Source organism: Saimiri boliviensis, chromosome 10 (genome assembly GCF_048565385.1).
Source record: "Saimiri boliviensis isolate mSaiBol1 chromosome 10, mSaiBol1.pri, whole genome shotgun sequence".
NCBI lineage: Eukaryota > Metazoa > Chordata > Mammalia > Primates > Cebidae > Saimiri > Saimiri boliviensis.
This window is the reverse complement of record NC_133458.1, coordinates 26,821,534-26,837,314: the sequence shown is the minus strand read 5'-3', so window position 1 is coordinate 26,837,314 and position 15,781 is coordinate 26,821,534. Positions and strand designations below refer to the sequence as shown.

The 15,781-nt window shown below is 36.4% G+C and overlaps 1 protein-coding gene across 1 annotated transcript in view; it reads right to left on the bottom strand.

Annotated features, from left to right (window-relative positions):
* Nucleotides 1-15,781, bottom strand: part of COPG2 (COPI coat complex subunit gamma 2) — a 140,702-nt gene that overhangs the window by 122,251 nt on the left and 2,670 nt on the right. Inside the window, exons 4-5 of the mRNA XM_003920989.4 lie at nt 13,224-13,295; nt 3,157-3,236 (exon numbers count right to left, since the gene is read on the bottom strand). Of these exons, the coding sequence (XP_003921038.1) occupies nt 3,157-3,236; nt 13,224-13,295 (152 nt within the window). The remainder of the gene's footprint in view (nt 1-3,156; nt 3,237-13,223; nt 13,296-15,781) is intronic.

Genomic DNA, 15,781 nt, shown 5'->3' with positions numbered 1-15,781 from the left:
ACCTTCAACACTTTGCTTGGAAATCTCTTCAGTTAAACATCCAAGTTCACTGTTTATAAGTCCTCCTTTCCACACAGCTGCAGTATACAAGTCTGCCAAGCTTTCTGCCACTATAATAGGGATCCCTTTTCCTCCAATTCCTAACATTTTCCTCTGAGCCAGCACCTTTAATGTATTTCCACCAACCGTCTGTTCACAATGATTTAGGTATTCTCTAAGAAGATAAATGTTTTCTCTATCCTGCTCCTCCCTTTTTTCTAGTCTAATAGAGTCATTAACATCCATATTTCTATTAATGGTCGGTTCATGGCAATCTAGACTTTTCCTATCTTGTACCTCAAAATTCTTCCAGATGGGCTCACCGCATAATTCCAAAGCTACTACCATATTTTTAGGTATTTGTTACAGCAGCACTCCACTTCCAGGTACCAAAATCTGCATTAGTCTTCTATTTGCTGCTGTAACAAAGTACCAGACACTTAGAGGCTAATACAACATTCATTTCTTTATCTTACAGTTATGTAAGTTAAAAGTCCAATGCAGGTCTCACTGGGCTAAAACCAAGATATCAGTAGGGCTACAGTCTTTTCCGGAGGCTAAAAGGGTGATTCCTTGCTTTTTCCAGTTTCTAGAGGTTACCACGTTTCTTGACTCATGGTCCTCTTCCCCGATCTCTAAATCTAGCAACACTGCATGTCTGACCTAGTTTCCACCATCACATCCCTTACAGACATCTCTTCTGCATCTTACTTCCATTTTTAAGAAGTCTATTCCTTAAAGGGCCCACCTGAATGATCCAGAATAATCTCCCTATTGCTGTTTAGCAATCTTAACTCCCATTCAGCATGTAATGTACATATTCACAGGTTCCAGGAATTGGGGCATGGACATCTTTGGGTCATCATTATTCTGCCTACCACATTTACTAATCATTTTAAATGAACTATTAATAGAAATACACCATAATCCAAGGTAGCCTAGCAAGACTCAGAAGGAAGTACTGACAGCTAAAAGAAAACAAAAATCTCTGTCAATGACTAATTTATTTTAAAATTTTCCAAAACGTTAGTGAATCTAGCAATCTAACTGAAGAGGGTGTGTGTGTTTGTGTGTGTGTGTGTGTGTTGTTTTTTTGGCTTTTTACTTGTAGTAGATACTGTTAGCTAACTAATCCAAAACCCATTTTCAATCCCTTCTCCCTTGTCTGTCCCTAATACTTGGGCTATAAAATGGTAAATACTTACTTTCCTGGCTTCCTAAGGATAATCATGTAACACAGTTGTATCAAATTAAATCTAAAAATTGCCATGGGAAAAGATATTGCATTCCTGATAAAAGAGGCAGATGGTGTGGCACTCCCTGGCTTCCTTCCCAATACCACTCCAGCCTTGAATGTGGTACACTGCCAGTAATTCTGGCATCTATTTTGCAATAATGGAGAATGTCCAAAGAATTCAAGAGACACTACCCCTGACACTGCCGAACGACTGAGCAAACACGAGCTACTCTATGCCTCTAGACTTATGGTTATATGGGAAAAAATAAACTTCCATCTTGTTTATGTCACTGTTTACATCTGCTTTTCTGTTATTTTCATCTGAAAGCTTTCCTGATTGAAACTGCATTCAACACTACTACTGGTTAAACATAAGCACTGTCCTCTAAACATTTATTATGTCATACAAAACCATATTCACTTAAATTAGTTACAATAATTAAGAAGGCAACTATTTTTAAAACAATGTTTATCATGTATTTTAGAAATATAAATTACATATACTTATTCTAGGACATTTGCAATAAAAAATTTAAAGAAAATATCAGCCACAATCCCAACCATCAAGAGATAAGTCTGTGTAACTTCTATTCATTTTTGTATACACACACACATACATACACACACACACAAAAAATGTTTTTGTTTTTGTTTTTGTTTTTGTTTTGATTCTCAGACAGAGTCTCACTCTGTCACCTAGGCTGGAGTGCAATGGCACGATCTTGGCTCACCACAACCTCCACCTCCCAGACTCCAGTGATTCTCCCACTTCAGCCTCCTGAGTAGCTGGGATCACACACACACACCACCACCGCCTAGCTAATTTTTTTATACTTTTAGTAGAGGCAGGGTTTCACCACATTGGCCAGGCTGGTCTTAAATTCCTGACCTGAAATGATCCACCTGCCTTGGCCTCCAAAAGTACTGGGATTACAGGCGTGAGTCACTGTGCCCAGGCCATAAAATGTTCTTTAAAATGAGACTATCTGGAATATGCAGATTGACTCCAACTCCCATTTAGCACTTTATAAAGACTTACTCATATCAGAAGATGTTTTACAAATATTTCCAATACCTAAAATATCTTTAATATGATTACAATATGGTTAATTAAATCATTTTAACAATGGTAGACACATAACGTGTTCTGTCCTTTTTGCTACTAAAAATGGTGTTGCAACAAACTTATACATATATAAGTCTTTCTGTGTCACGTCTGATTACTTTCCAAAGGTAGTTCCACAGATGTGGCCTTACTAGGTCAAAGGAATAAAGCCTTTCAATTATTCAACAAATGTTGCTAAATTGCTTTCTAGAAAAACTGATCAATTTATTACTCTCTCTCCTTTGTACAAGAGTTCATCTCCCTTACAAGTACTGAATGCTGCCTTTTTGCTTTTTTGCCAGTTTGATAAGTAAAAATATTATACCTCATTCTTGAATTTTTAATTCATGTTTTTTGGTTACTAGTGAAAATGACTAACGACATTTAGATCTTTTATATTGGTTATTTGATGAATTATCACTTGTTTCTTTTTAAGAGTTCTTTATATATTACAGATGCTAGCCTTTGAGGTATTTGTTGTAAATATTTCATTTCAGTGTACATGTTAACATTTATTTTTTAGTTGTATCTATTTTTATGGACATCTTGATGTACTCAAATCTATCAGTATCATCTTTTGTAACTTCTTTTATCAGATAAGGATGCTTTCACATGATAAAAACTTCATTTTAGAAAAGAATGCTTTAAGATATTATATTCTTTTAAATTCCTATTGGCTTTCTTATAGTCAAAAAATAAAATAAACAGAAAGCAAACAGCAAATATTCCGCTAAATATATAAGTATTTCATCCTAGATTCTGACCATTCACATACCTGCTTGTGACAATTATCACATCCTCAGAGATGGTAGCCATTTCTTTGATGGTAAGGTAGCACATTCTCCTCAATGTTTGCTGAAAAATTATTTATAAAAGGTAACAGATTATTCATAAGGAAATGTTTTTTAAAATTATTTGAAGTGAGCATCCCCAAGTAGATAAATATTTAGAAAGATATTCTTTAAGAGAGTCTCAACTACTAAAAAAAAAAAAATTTAATATCTGGGTGAGAAAATATTCAGAATACGACTATTTTCTAAACACAACTGATGTGTGATGCACTGACACAATAGGTAAAAACTTAAAAATTCAATTATATGGATCTTTCTACAGAGAGGTACAAACTTAGACTCTGATAGCTGGAGTCCAAAGACATATGTTTTTTTGTTTTGTTTTTTGAGATGGAGTTTCACTCTGTTGCCTAGGCAGGAGTGCCGTGGCATGATCTTGGCTCACCACAACCTTTGCATCCGGGGTTCCAGCTTTTCTTCTGCCTCAGCCCCCCAAGTAGCTGGGATTACAGGTGCCCACTACCACGCCTGGCTAATTTTTTTATTTTTTAGCAGAGACAAGGTACAGTGTTAATTAAAGGCTTGTTCCTGGAAAACATATTTTTTTAAGTTCTTAAAAAATATGTAGGGAGAGACGTGTAAACTCTGCACTTTCCTCAGTTCAGTGTATACCAATGTTTTCTCCTGAAGCCTAAGTGAGATTTCTAGATGAATACCTGTATCTAAGTAAGTACTAAGCTAACAATGTTCCACATATATTCCCCGACTCAAACTGGATCTCTCATTTGTTCATATGCTACAGATAAATGGGGATGGTCAGGTGCCAGGCTCCTCTAGTCTGTCCAGCCTCATCCCTTACTGAATAACCTCAAATTTCTTTTAAGCAGAGAAACACAAATACATCAGACGCAGCTCCAGAGTCCAAGCTATTGGAGAAAACCTTGATACTACCGAACCCATTAAGGAAAGAGAAGAGAGTGAGGATCCTCATGGTGATTAACAGGGAGGAAAACCAAAACAAAACAGAGAAAGCCAGTATGGGCAGACATATGGGGCAGATCAAAGCTACTATGAGAAGAAAACAAAATATAAGAATCAAAATTTCAGGGCCGAAGAACACCCCACCCCAATTAAAAAAAAAAAAAAAAAAAAAAAAAACCTACTATGAGAAGCAGAAGAAAACTGGAGATACAAAAAATTTCATTAGAACACAAAAAAATGGAGGCTCAACATTGTTAGTCATCAGAGAAATGAAAATTACTTATCCAATGAAAAATTAAAACCACATTTCAGAAACTACCTCACACTCACCAAAATGGTGAAAATTCAAAAGTCAAAAAATACAAAATGTTAGCAAAAAATGTGCTCTTAACCACTAAAACATACTTCATAAACAAATACACAGAAATGCTGATTAAAATAGGAACAAAAATTTTAAATGTGTAGCCAAGGACAAAATAAAGAGAAGTTCACAGACACTATAAATGAACACAACCAAACATTCATAGCCACAGAAGGTTCTTACTGGCATGGGATATAGTATCTAAAGCCTAGGAAAAAGGGATTCTAAAAGGTATATTCTTCAAGCACAAGGAAAATCACTGCAGGTAACTCAGAAATAGAGCAAGGAATGAAGACTTTTTAAAAAGTGCTAAAGACATAAGTAAGTCACAGTGACTCATGAACAAGGTTCATAAGAAAATGACAGCATAAAATATACATATGTATATGTGCATGTGTTTATGCACAGACATATATATGTTGATATACTCATATATGTATAAGGAATCAAAGCATCCTGAGACTCTCGAATTTCTCATGAGCAGGGAAAACGCAAAATCAAGTGCTTGATTTTGATAAGTCAAAACCTCACTGCAATTTTGAGGCTATTAACAGCTGACCATGTTAATAGTTGTTTTAATGACAATATCTGCTCGTTCCATCACCTATCATTTCTGGGTTTGTGTCTGCTGATCCATTTTTCTCCTGGTTATATATAATATTTCCTGTTTATTTGCATATCAGATAATTTATTAGATGTTGCATACTGTGAAGTTTATTATTTCGGTGCACGATCTTACCTAGTATTGAACTCTATTCTATCGTGAGGGTAGGTTATCCAGGATTAGTTTTTTTTTTTTCCACTTTGAGGCTTACTTACAGGCTTTTTAAAGCTTCAGTGTAAGGCTGTATTTCCATTACTTAGGTAATAATTACTTATGTATGGTTCCCTTCTGAGAACTATACCAGATGTCTTATGCAATACAAGGTCTTTCCACTCTCACTGGTGGGAATACAAACTATTCTGAGCCCTGTGTTCTTCGGATTCTTTCCTCAGCCTTGAGTAGTTTCCTTTTTTACATACACAAATCAGTTTTTAATTATCCAAAGACTCAAGGGATAGTCCTCAGCAGATCATGGAATCCCTCCCTCTCCTCCTTCTTTCTCTTCCCTGCCTCTTTTTCTTTCTGGCTCCTTCTTTGGTATTCTGCTTCACAAATTCGAGCTTTCTTGGCTCCCAACCTCCATTTGTTTTCTCAACTCTGAGAGAGAGCTAGGCCTGTAATCTGTTTCTGGGCCGTGATCTGGTACAATCCTAGGGCTGACCTAGTTTCCCTTCTTCAGATCACAGTTCTGGGATGCCTACAATCTAATGTCTGGATATAGTTAACGTCATAAATTTTGTTTGATTTTTTAGGTATTTATAGTAGCAGGGTAAATCCAGCCCAATTACTTTATCATGGCTATAAACAAAACAGAAAAATGTTCTTACTATCAAAATAAATAGCAATTTATCTAGTTATTCTTTTATTATTAATTTCCAACACTATTCCATTGTAAATAAAGAACACGGTCTATATGATTTCAATCCTTTGAAATTTGTTGTGTCTTGATTTATGGCTCAATATACAGTGGATTTTTTATAAACGATCTTTGTGCTCTTCATTTACCTTTAACGTGGATAATGATATATTTCGGTCTTTATCTACCAGGTCATTATATGATTTCTGTTTGTCCTGTTTGATCTAAGTTTCTCTTCCTCTCTTTCTTCCCCTTCTTTTGGTTTGATTTTTTAGCTTTTTCTTTTGTTGTACAATTCGTTTAGAAGAGAAAAACAAGTAAAAAAAAAAAAAAAAAATCAATGAAACAGAAAGCTGGTTCTGTAATAAGATCAATAAAGTTTGTAAATCCCTAGACAAGCTTCCTAGGAATAAAAGAGAGAAGATGCAATTTAACCAGTATCAGAATGAAGGAAGAGACATCACTAAGGATTCTCCAGACATTAAAAGAATGGAGGAATATTATGAAGTGTTTTATGCCAAATTCAACAATTTCAGTGAAATTCCTTAAAAGATACAAACTACCAGACTACACTAGAGAAGACGGATAACCTGAATGGCATCATATGTATATTTTTTAATGAAGTTAACCCAAAAAAGCCTTCCTGCTAAGAAGACAGCTTCAACCGTGAACTCTAACAAACATTTAAGGAGATCACAAGGAAAAGGTCAACATACATAAGTTCATTTAATTTCTAGAGACTACCAATAAACAATACAAATACAAGAGCATGAAAACATACTACCTACTTTAAGGATAAATTTGACAAAATATGTGCAAGACTTGTACACTGAAATGTGAATAAGGGGATATATATCATGTTCGTGAAGCAGAAAACTCCATAGTGCTACCATGTCCATTCTCATAAAATTGCTGTTTAGATTTACTGCAAGGCCCATCAAAGTTCCAGAAGGCTTATCTACATAAAAAGATTATATTACATATAATATAATCCTGTCTATTTCTACACACCTACATATTTCTACATATCTAAATACATATATGTAATATTTAAAATCCATATGGAAATGCAAAAGATGCCAAAGAGCCAAAACAATTTTGAAAAACAGAAACGTCTGCACTATAAAACTTACTATAGTAGGTTTTAAACCTAAAGTTAATCAAGACAGCATGGAACTAAGTAAGAATAGACATGTAAGTCAATGAAACAAAATAATGTTCCAATATGCCAATATAACTCAATCATCTTATCATCTCCTCCCTTTCTCCTTCCACATAGATATTCAATTGTCCAGAACCATGTGTTGAGAAAACTGAAGAAAGAAGAAAAGGAAGAGGCAGTGGATGGAGAAAGAGGAAAGAGGTGAAAGGAAACCCAACCATTACTTTATACCACATGCAAAAATTAATTTGAAATGGAACATAAGGTAATTGACATAAAACTACAAACTCCCAGAAAAAAATAGCACAGGAGAAAATCGTTGTCACCTTGGGTTAAGCAAAGATTTCTATGATGTGACATAAAAAGCACAATCCATAACAAAAAAATTTGACAAACTGGACTTCATCAAAATTTAAAACTTCTGGCCTTTGAAAGAATGTAAGAAAATAAAAACAAAAGCCACATACTGAGAGACAATATTTGCGAAACATATCTGATAAAGGATTTGTATCCAGAATGCATAAACATCTCTTAAAACTCAGTAATAAGAAAATAAACAATCCAATTTTTTTAATGGCCAAAAGATATTAACAAATCCTTCACCGAAAGAAAATATATGGAAGGTAAAAATACAAATGAAAAGACATTTGAGATCATCAGTCATTAGGAAAATGCAAATTTAAGCCACAAAAGGATACCATTACGCACCTATCAGAATGGCTAAAATTAAACACAAAAATCAAAACGACAATACTAACTGCTGGCCAGAATGCAGAGCAAACTGCAGCTCACCATACAGTGATGGTGAGAATTGTTAGAAACATTCTAGAAAAATGGGTTGGTAGTATCTTACAAAGTTAAAACATGCCCACACCTACATATGTCCCAGCAATCCCACTCCCAGGCATTTATCCAAAAAAAATAAAAATGTATGTTCATACAATAATCAAAACATGAATGTTTATAGCTATATCTATAATTACGAAAAACTGGCAACAAGCCAAATATCCTTCAACTGGCAAATAAACAGAGGTACATCCATTCAACGGCATATGCCGACGAAATAAAAATAAACTACTGATACAAACAATAATATGGATGAATCTCACATGTATTATGCTAAGTAACTGAAAAGAAACTCAAAAAAGGCTTCATACAGTATATCATTCACAGGACTTCCTGGAAAAGGCAAATTTACAAGAAAAGAAAAAAGATACCTGATTGCCAGGGGCTGAGGTGGGGAGGATAAAGAGAGTAGATGATAAAGAGACATAAGGGAACTTTTTGAGGCAGTGGAAATGCTCTGAATCTCAATTGTGGTGGTGATAACACTGCTGTATATTTGTCAAAAATCATATAATTATATCCTAAAAAGGATGAATTTTACTACATGTAAAACTATACTTTAAAAAAAGTTAACAGTGCAGTAAATGAAAAGGCAAGCCACAAAATGGAAGGAAATATTTACAAAACAACTATCTGATAAAGAACTTCTACCCAAAATATATAAAGAAACTTATAACTCAGTAAGATGACAACCTGAATTTTTTTTTCTTTTTTGAGACGGAGTCTTACACTGCCACCTGGGCTGGAATGCAGTGGCACAATCCCAGCTCACTGCAACCTCTGCCTCCCAGGTTCGTGATCCCCCTGCCTTGGCCTCCCAAAGTGCTGGGATTACAGGCGTGAACCACCACCCCTGGGCAACAACCTGATTTTTTAATATGGTAGCAAATATTAACAGACACTTAAAGCAGATACACAATGGCAAATAAGTACATGAAAATATGCTTAATATACTCATCATTAAGGAAATGCAAACCCAACAATATCACTCCCAGATATTAATCAAAGAGAAATAGAAACAGGTTCACACCAAGACTTGCCTGGAATATTTTTAGCAGCTTTATTCATAATATCCATAAACTTGTGAAAAGATAAATAAATCAGATTACCTCCACAAAATGGAATACTATTCAGTAATAAAAAGGAACTAAGTACTGATACATATAAAACTTTGGATCAATCTAAAAAGCCATAAGCTAAAGAAACAAGACATAAAAATTACACAAGATTATATACTATATGATTAGATTTAAATGAAATTCTAGAAAACTCAAAGCTACCTTGTCAGAAAGTAGACAAGATGCCAGAGTTAGGGTGAGGGAACAAGGATGGATATGAAGATACATTTGATATGGATATGAAGGCATATTCTGGAATGGTGAAAAGTTTCTACGTCATGACTGTAATGGTGGTTCCATGACTCTATACATGGTCAAAACTCTTTAAATTGTACACTTAAAATTGGCGAATTTTATTGTATGTAAATTATATTCAAATAAGCTTATTTTATTTTTAAAAAGACTGAAGTTTTTAAAAACTTTAAGCTATAAGTCAGTAGGAGGAAATTAATAAGCAAAGAATATCAATAGGCAATTCAGAGACAACAGCAAAATAGCTATTAAACATATGAAGGGTTTCAACCTCAGCAGTGATCATGGAAATGCAAACTAAAACCACAAAAAGATGCCATATAATATTCTCCGAATGGCATGTACTTGGGCATGACAATAAGAAATGCTGAGGATTTGCAGCAATGCATGTGTAAATTAATACAACCTCTCATCTAAAAGATCCATTTGACATGATCGAAAAACAAGTAGTATTTAGAAATTCCACTTGTAGGTATCTACCCCAGAAAAAGTCTCACTGTATACATCAACATTATGTGCAGTATCATTTGTAATAGGTAAAATGTGGGAACAACTTGCATCTACCATATTGGTGAATGGATAAATAAATACTATTTATCCGTTCTACCATAATGCATGGGAGAATGGATAAACAGGATTATTGTACATTCACATATTGGAATTCCACATAGAAGCAAAAGTAAATAAAGTAGAAGTACACGTAACAAGCAAGTAAATATTAAAAATGTATTAATTATAAATATTACAGGCCGGGTGCAGTGACTCATGCCTGTAATCCCAACACTTTGGGAGGCTGTGGCAGGCAGATCACAAGGTCAGGAGACTGAGACCAACCTGGCCAACATAGTGAAAACTCATCTCTACTACAAACACAAAAATCAGCCAAATATGGTGGTGCGTGCCTGTAGTCCCAGCTACTCAGTAGGCTGCGGCAGGAGAATCACTTGAACCCAGGAATAGGAGACTGCAGTGAGCCGAGATCACACCACTGCACTCCAGCCTGGGCAATGTCCCAAAAATAAAAATAAAAAAACTCCACAACATTGCAAAATAATACGAAGATGTTATCTTTACATTTTAAGACACATTAAAACACAAAATATTGATTATAGACATAAGCATATGTAATCCACACATATTAATATAAACAAGGATAAAAGAATACCAACTTGAAGACAGTAATTACCTTCTGGTAAAGGAATGCTGGTAATGGAAGGAGCTCCACATGCTTCTGGCAAAATCTCTACCTCTCCCTGCCCCAAAACAATCACTCCCTCAATTCCGTATTCTGCCTAAGGAACCATTAAAACTAATCACATCATGTTGTGTTAGTGGCTACTTACTTCAGTCACTACAAAAAGCCCAAAATATTCTAGTCAATATTCATTAACCTGCAGAACTTACTCCTTTCATCTGGGAATAGCACCTCATCTGACTCCATTTTCCACCATTGTGTTCTCTGGCATCTCCTCAAACTCTTCTCTGAACATTCCTATCTTTTTCTCTAACTGAAATCTGGCTCTCTCCCAGAGATCCTCCTGCAGCCCTCTGAAATAGTGGCTGATTTCTTTCCCATAACCCTCATACCGCCAGGCCTACAGGTGGGGAGGCTTATACCTTTAAACTATGTCACCTGCTACCACTGCTGGTTGCCTATTAAACCCCAGGTTACTTCCCTTATTTTAAAAAAATACTAGTACCTTGTTCACTGTCTCTCCAATACTATGCCAGTAATAAGTACTGGTGGTTTTAATATCCATACAGATGATATCTCTAAACCTCTGACCTCTTCATTCCTTGACCTCCTCTTCTCCAATGATGCCAGCCTCCCTGCAACGATCACCCACTTCCATTGCCATAGCCTATACCAGTAACAGCATCCCTTTCCAATTTCATTTCCAAGCACTCACACTCCTGACTCCAAAATTCCTCCCCAACCTCCCGATCCCCCACTGTCCCTCCCCTTGCCCACCCCCCAACAGACCCCAGTGTGTGATGCTCCCCTCCTTGTGTCCATGTATTCTCATTGTTCAACACCTGCCTATGAGTGAGAATATGCAGTGTTGAGTTTTCTGTTCTTCTTTTCTTAATATAAAGCTCTGTGCTAGAGGCTTCAAATGTTTGTCCTCATTCTGTTTCTTTCTTACGCTGCTTCCTTTTCTCTACTACATGTCCAGTTTTTCTTCCCAACAGCCAACCCTCTGAGCAACAGCAGCCTTGGGCCTACCATCAGACAACTGGTTGCAAAAGCAGAGCCACAAAAGAGGCAATAGCCTTCCATGACTTCTGTAATAGCTTCACTCGGAACCCCACTCCAGCAGCTCAACCTGCCTAGTTTTCTAGTCTAATTCCTCTAATAAACACCTCATTCCACAATACTCATCGTGGTTCTGTTTCCCTGTTTGAACCCTGAATTTCTGGTACAGGAAGTGGTTAAAAGGAAAGAAGACCTAAAGATATAAACCTGAAGTTGCTTCTCTGACTTGATTGATGGTATTAATGACCAGTTTCCAATGGTAAAGGGGCTACTAGTAGTCCACGACGTGCAGTGGCAAAATATTTAAAATTATCATCTGCAGACAAGGACCTATAGAAGACAAAGCTTTGGGTAGCTAAGTAGTTGATGCCATAGAAGATTTTAGTAAAAATAAGTTGTGGAATGGGTTAATTAGCTGTTCTAGGTACAGTGGAGAATTATTTTCTCAGGAAAAGAAAATGATGAGCTGAGTTTTAAATGCACCACTCGAATCTGGATAAGGGGACCAGAAATCTGTAAACTGCCTTAATAGAAAGCCTTACATCATGTGGCCACAGGGCCAAGATTTCTACAAAACATATCCTGCAGGTGGTGGCTGAGTTACAAAGCAAATTCAATTCACACTCTTGCAGGGCATCTTACGTTAAAGCTAGGACCTTGACTGGCAAGGAGGGAGGACCTGAAAAATGGAATAAGGATATATGGTCAGATTCTAATGAAGCCAAGTACCCCAAACTCTTAAATTCTGCCACATTCTTTGCTAGCAGAAGCATCAGTCCTTTATCCCCTGTGTGAGGAAATTACTCTCCTTTTGCCTGACGAGTATATAATGACCTCCCCCAAAACAACTGCATTGCAGGGGACTGCTGATCTTACTGAAGATCTCCTCCTAAAACTTCTCATTATTTAGATCCATAACAAGACTCAAATCTCAGGGGGTTCTGGGGGTTGAATACAAAATGTGACATGTGATGATATGCAATACATACCAAAAAACTGCAAGAGTTGGCCAATTTATGTTAACTGAAAGCTGGAAAATACATATTCCAGAATTCCCTTCCCTGCATGGTTCTGCCTTAGAGCTAGGCAAAAGAAAAATGTACATCACACTTAGAAGAGAAACAAAAAGCGGCAGCTATATGTTCTGAAAGTCAGGGTGGTCTAAGGTAATGAGAGGCAGGTTTTGTTTGTACTCTTTCTTCTTCCTTCTTCCACATCCCCTCCCCCACTCCACTCCACATCCAGCTTTTCTCAATTGCCAGCCCTGCTGACTAATGGCAATCCCAGGCCCACCAGAAACTTGACTAAGAACTGACAAATGTGGTAGCTATGTGCACTGACTTCTATACCACTCTACCTTTACAGTGTCATGCCAGAAGCTGGGTATTAACAGTCTTTATGACTTCACGGTAGACCTGCATAGGAAGAGCTTTATACTGCATACTTTAATTCTTCTACTTTCACATGTCTTATAATGAACATTTTTAAGTTTTATAAGCACTTAAGTAATTTAAAACATTTCAAGCAAACCTGCCTAATATAGAACACTCTTAGTTCCCTGGGGAAGATAAATAAAAGGAGTTTTTTCATCATAAAAAATTTAAAAAGACTTACATCATTAGATTGAAACAATCGTGTCATTGCAAAGAAGGCTTCTGTAGCTTCTGTCGTTCCAAAGTGTTCGCCCTAAGTAAAATTTAAAACAATTTTTAAACTTTAAAAAATATATAATCATATATACCTACATGTACACACACACACACACACACACACACAGGATTTGCTTTTTCTGAAAAAATCCTTTAGCACTCAAGAAAAAACAATCTCTTTGTAAACATTCTACCTCTCCAATTTTTCCAGCTTTCAGTGTATAAACCTACATGGCCATTTATCACCCCCTTATTAAAAATAATTCAGTATCACACATCATGCTTAAAAGTTCTGGCATAGTGGTCTCTAACCTTTTAGTAGAAACTATTTTAAATTTCCTTGAAGTACTGTAGTTTACAAGAAGGCAGAAAATGACAGCACTCACAACAGGACATTATCACTACACTGCCTAAGAGCAGAGATCATAGCTAAAATCTAATGCCCAGCACAATGCCTAACATGTCATAGGAGCATAATAAATATTAAAATATAAGGAACTATCTATTAGGTAGTTCAAGCAAAATGACAAGAAGGGGACCAACCAAGGGCAGGAACCAGATTCATCATATAAAAAAACTAGGCTTAAGGGGCTGCTATGTTTCTCAATATTGGCTCAAGCCCCTAAAAACATGCTTTGGATCAGAGCTTCACAAACTTTAACATTCATGACAATTCATCCTGGGATCTTGCCAAAATGCAGATTCTGATTCAGTGGTTGTAGGGTAAAGCCTGAGATTTTGCATTTCTAACAAGTGATTCTAACAAGTGACACAAATGCTGCTGATGTGGGAACTACGTTTTCTGAGGACTAAAAAGGTGTTAGATAACGTATTTCAATAATACTCAAAACATTTCAACTCATAGATAACCTCAAATATTACCATTTCAATATTTAATGTCTTCACTAAAAGCAATCCTATACATTACACTCAATCACTTTTCAGAGCTTCAGATTCCACATAAACAATAACTAGTCTTCAATCCATCTGCCACAGGTGTAAGAATAAATTTTGGTGAAAAATACTGATGGTTTAGGATGAAAGACAAAGTACAGTAAGTTTATAATTACTTAAATCAGTGTATTCAGCTTGCTCATCACCAAGAGATTTATCTTTCTTTCATAAATATTTACTCAAATACTTAGAAGTCTGTGTGCTTCTTAGTTATACAGAAAAACCTTACATTCCTACCTTTTTTACTTGAAACTAAAAGAAAACACATGGATATGTCAACTCTTGTAGAAATTCCAAAGTATTTTTCTATAAAGCTCTACCAAGGACTAGGCAAAGAGATAAAATTTATGTTCCCAAACCTGTTTGTATAGTTAATTGTGTTTATGCTGTGCTTGGTAATTTCCTTATCAAGGTAATTAAATGTTTCAACATGAGTTACCTCATCAAAGAGGTAATGACCAACATAAAAATATACGTTACTCTCAGTCAACTCTGACTATTCTAAACTTTTGTTTATACAACGGATTTAGCCAACCTGGACATAATGTGTGCTATGAGAAGTTAAACCCAATTGACTTTTGCTATAAATGTTTCTTATATGCTGACACAGAGGGATTACGTTGTTTGTGAACAGATATATTTTACTTAAAACTACCTGCTTGATGGTGGCGCATGCCTGTAATCCCAGCACTTTGGGAGGCTGAGGTAGGCGGGTCATCTGAGGTCAGGAGTTTGAGACCAGCCTGGCCAATATGGTGAAACCCCGTCTCTACTAAAAATACAAAAATTAGCCAGGCATGGTGGTGCACACCTGTAATCTCAGCTACTCAGGAGACTGAAGTAGGAGAATTGCTTGAACCTGGGAAGTAGAGGTAGTAGTGAGCTGAAATCATGCCACTGCACTCCAGCCCGGGTGACAGAGAGATTCCGTCTCAAAAAAAAAAAAAAAAAACTATGTCCGGCTGTGGCTCACACCTGTAATCCCAGCACTTTGGGAGGCCAAGATGGGTGGATCACGAGGTCAAGAGATCAAGATCATTCTGGCCAACATGGTGAAACCCCATCTCTACAAAAAATACAAAAACTAGCCAGGCACGGGGGCACATGCATGTAGTCCCAGCCACTAGGGAGGCTGAGGCAAGAGAACAGCTTGAAGCTGGGAGGCAGAGGTTGCAATGAGCTGAGACCGCGCCACTGAGATCACCAGCCTGGTGAGAGCAAGACTCCGTCTCCAGAAAACAAAAACAAACAAACAAAAAACGATGTGCTTGTTGCTTAGTCTTCATTTGTAAACAAGAAAACTTTATTAATTTGCTGAACAAAGTCCTTAGTCACAAAACAAGGTAAAGATAAAATATCCTCTTAGAATTCAAATTGGAAACCATGGTTATCTTAGCACCATATGAAAACCACCTGACGTATGTGGTATACATGTATGTGTTATGTGTCTATGTGTATGTGTATAGACCTACACAGTCAGCCCTCCATAACCATGGAGTTCTGAATGAGGCTGGATTCAACCAGCCTCAGATTGAAAATATTCAAGAAAATAAAAAACTGTGTTTCTAC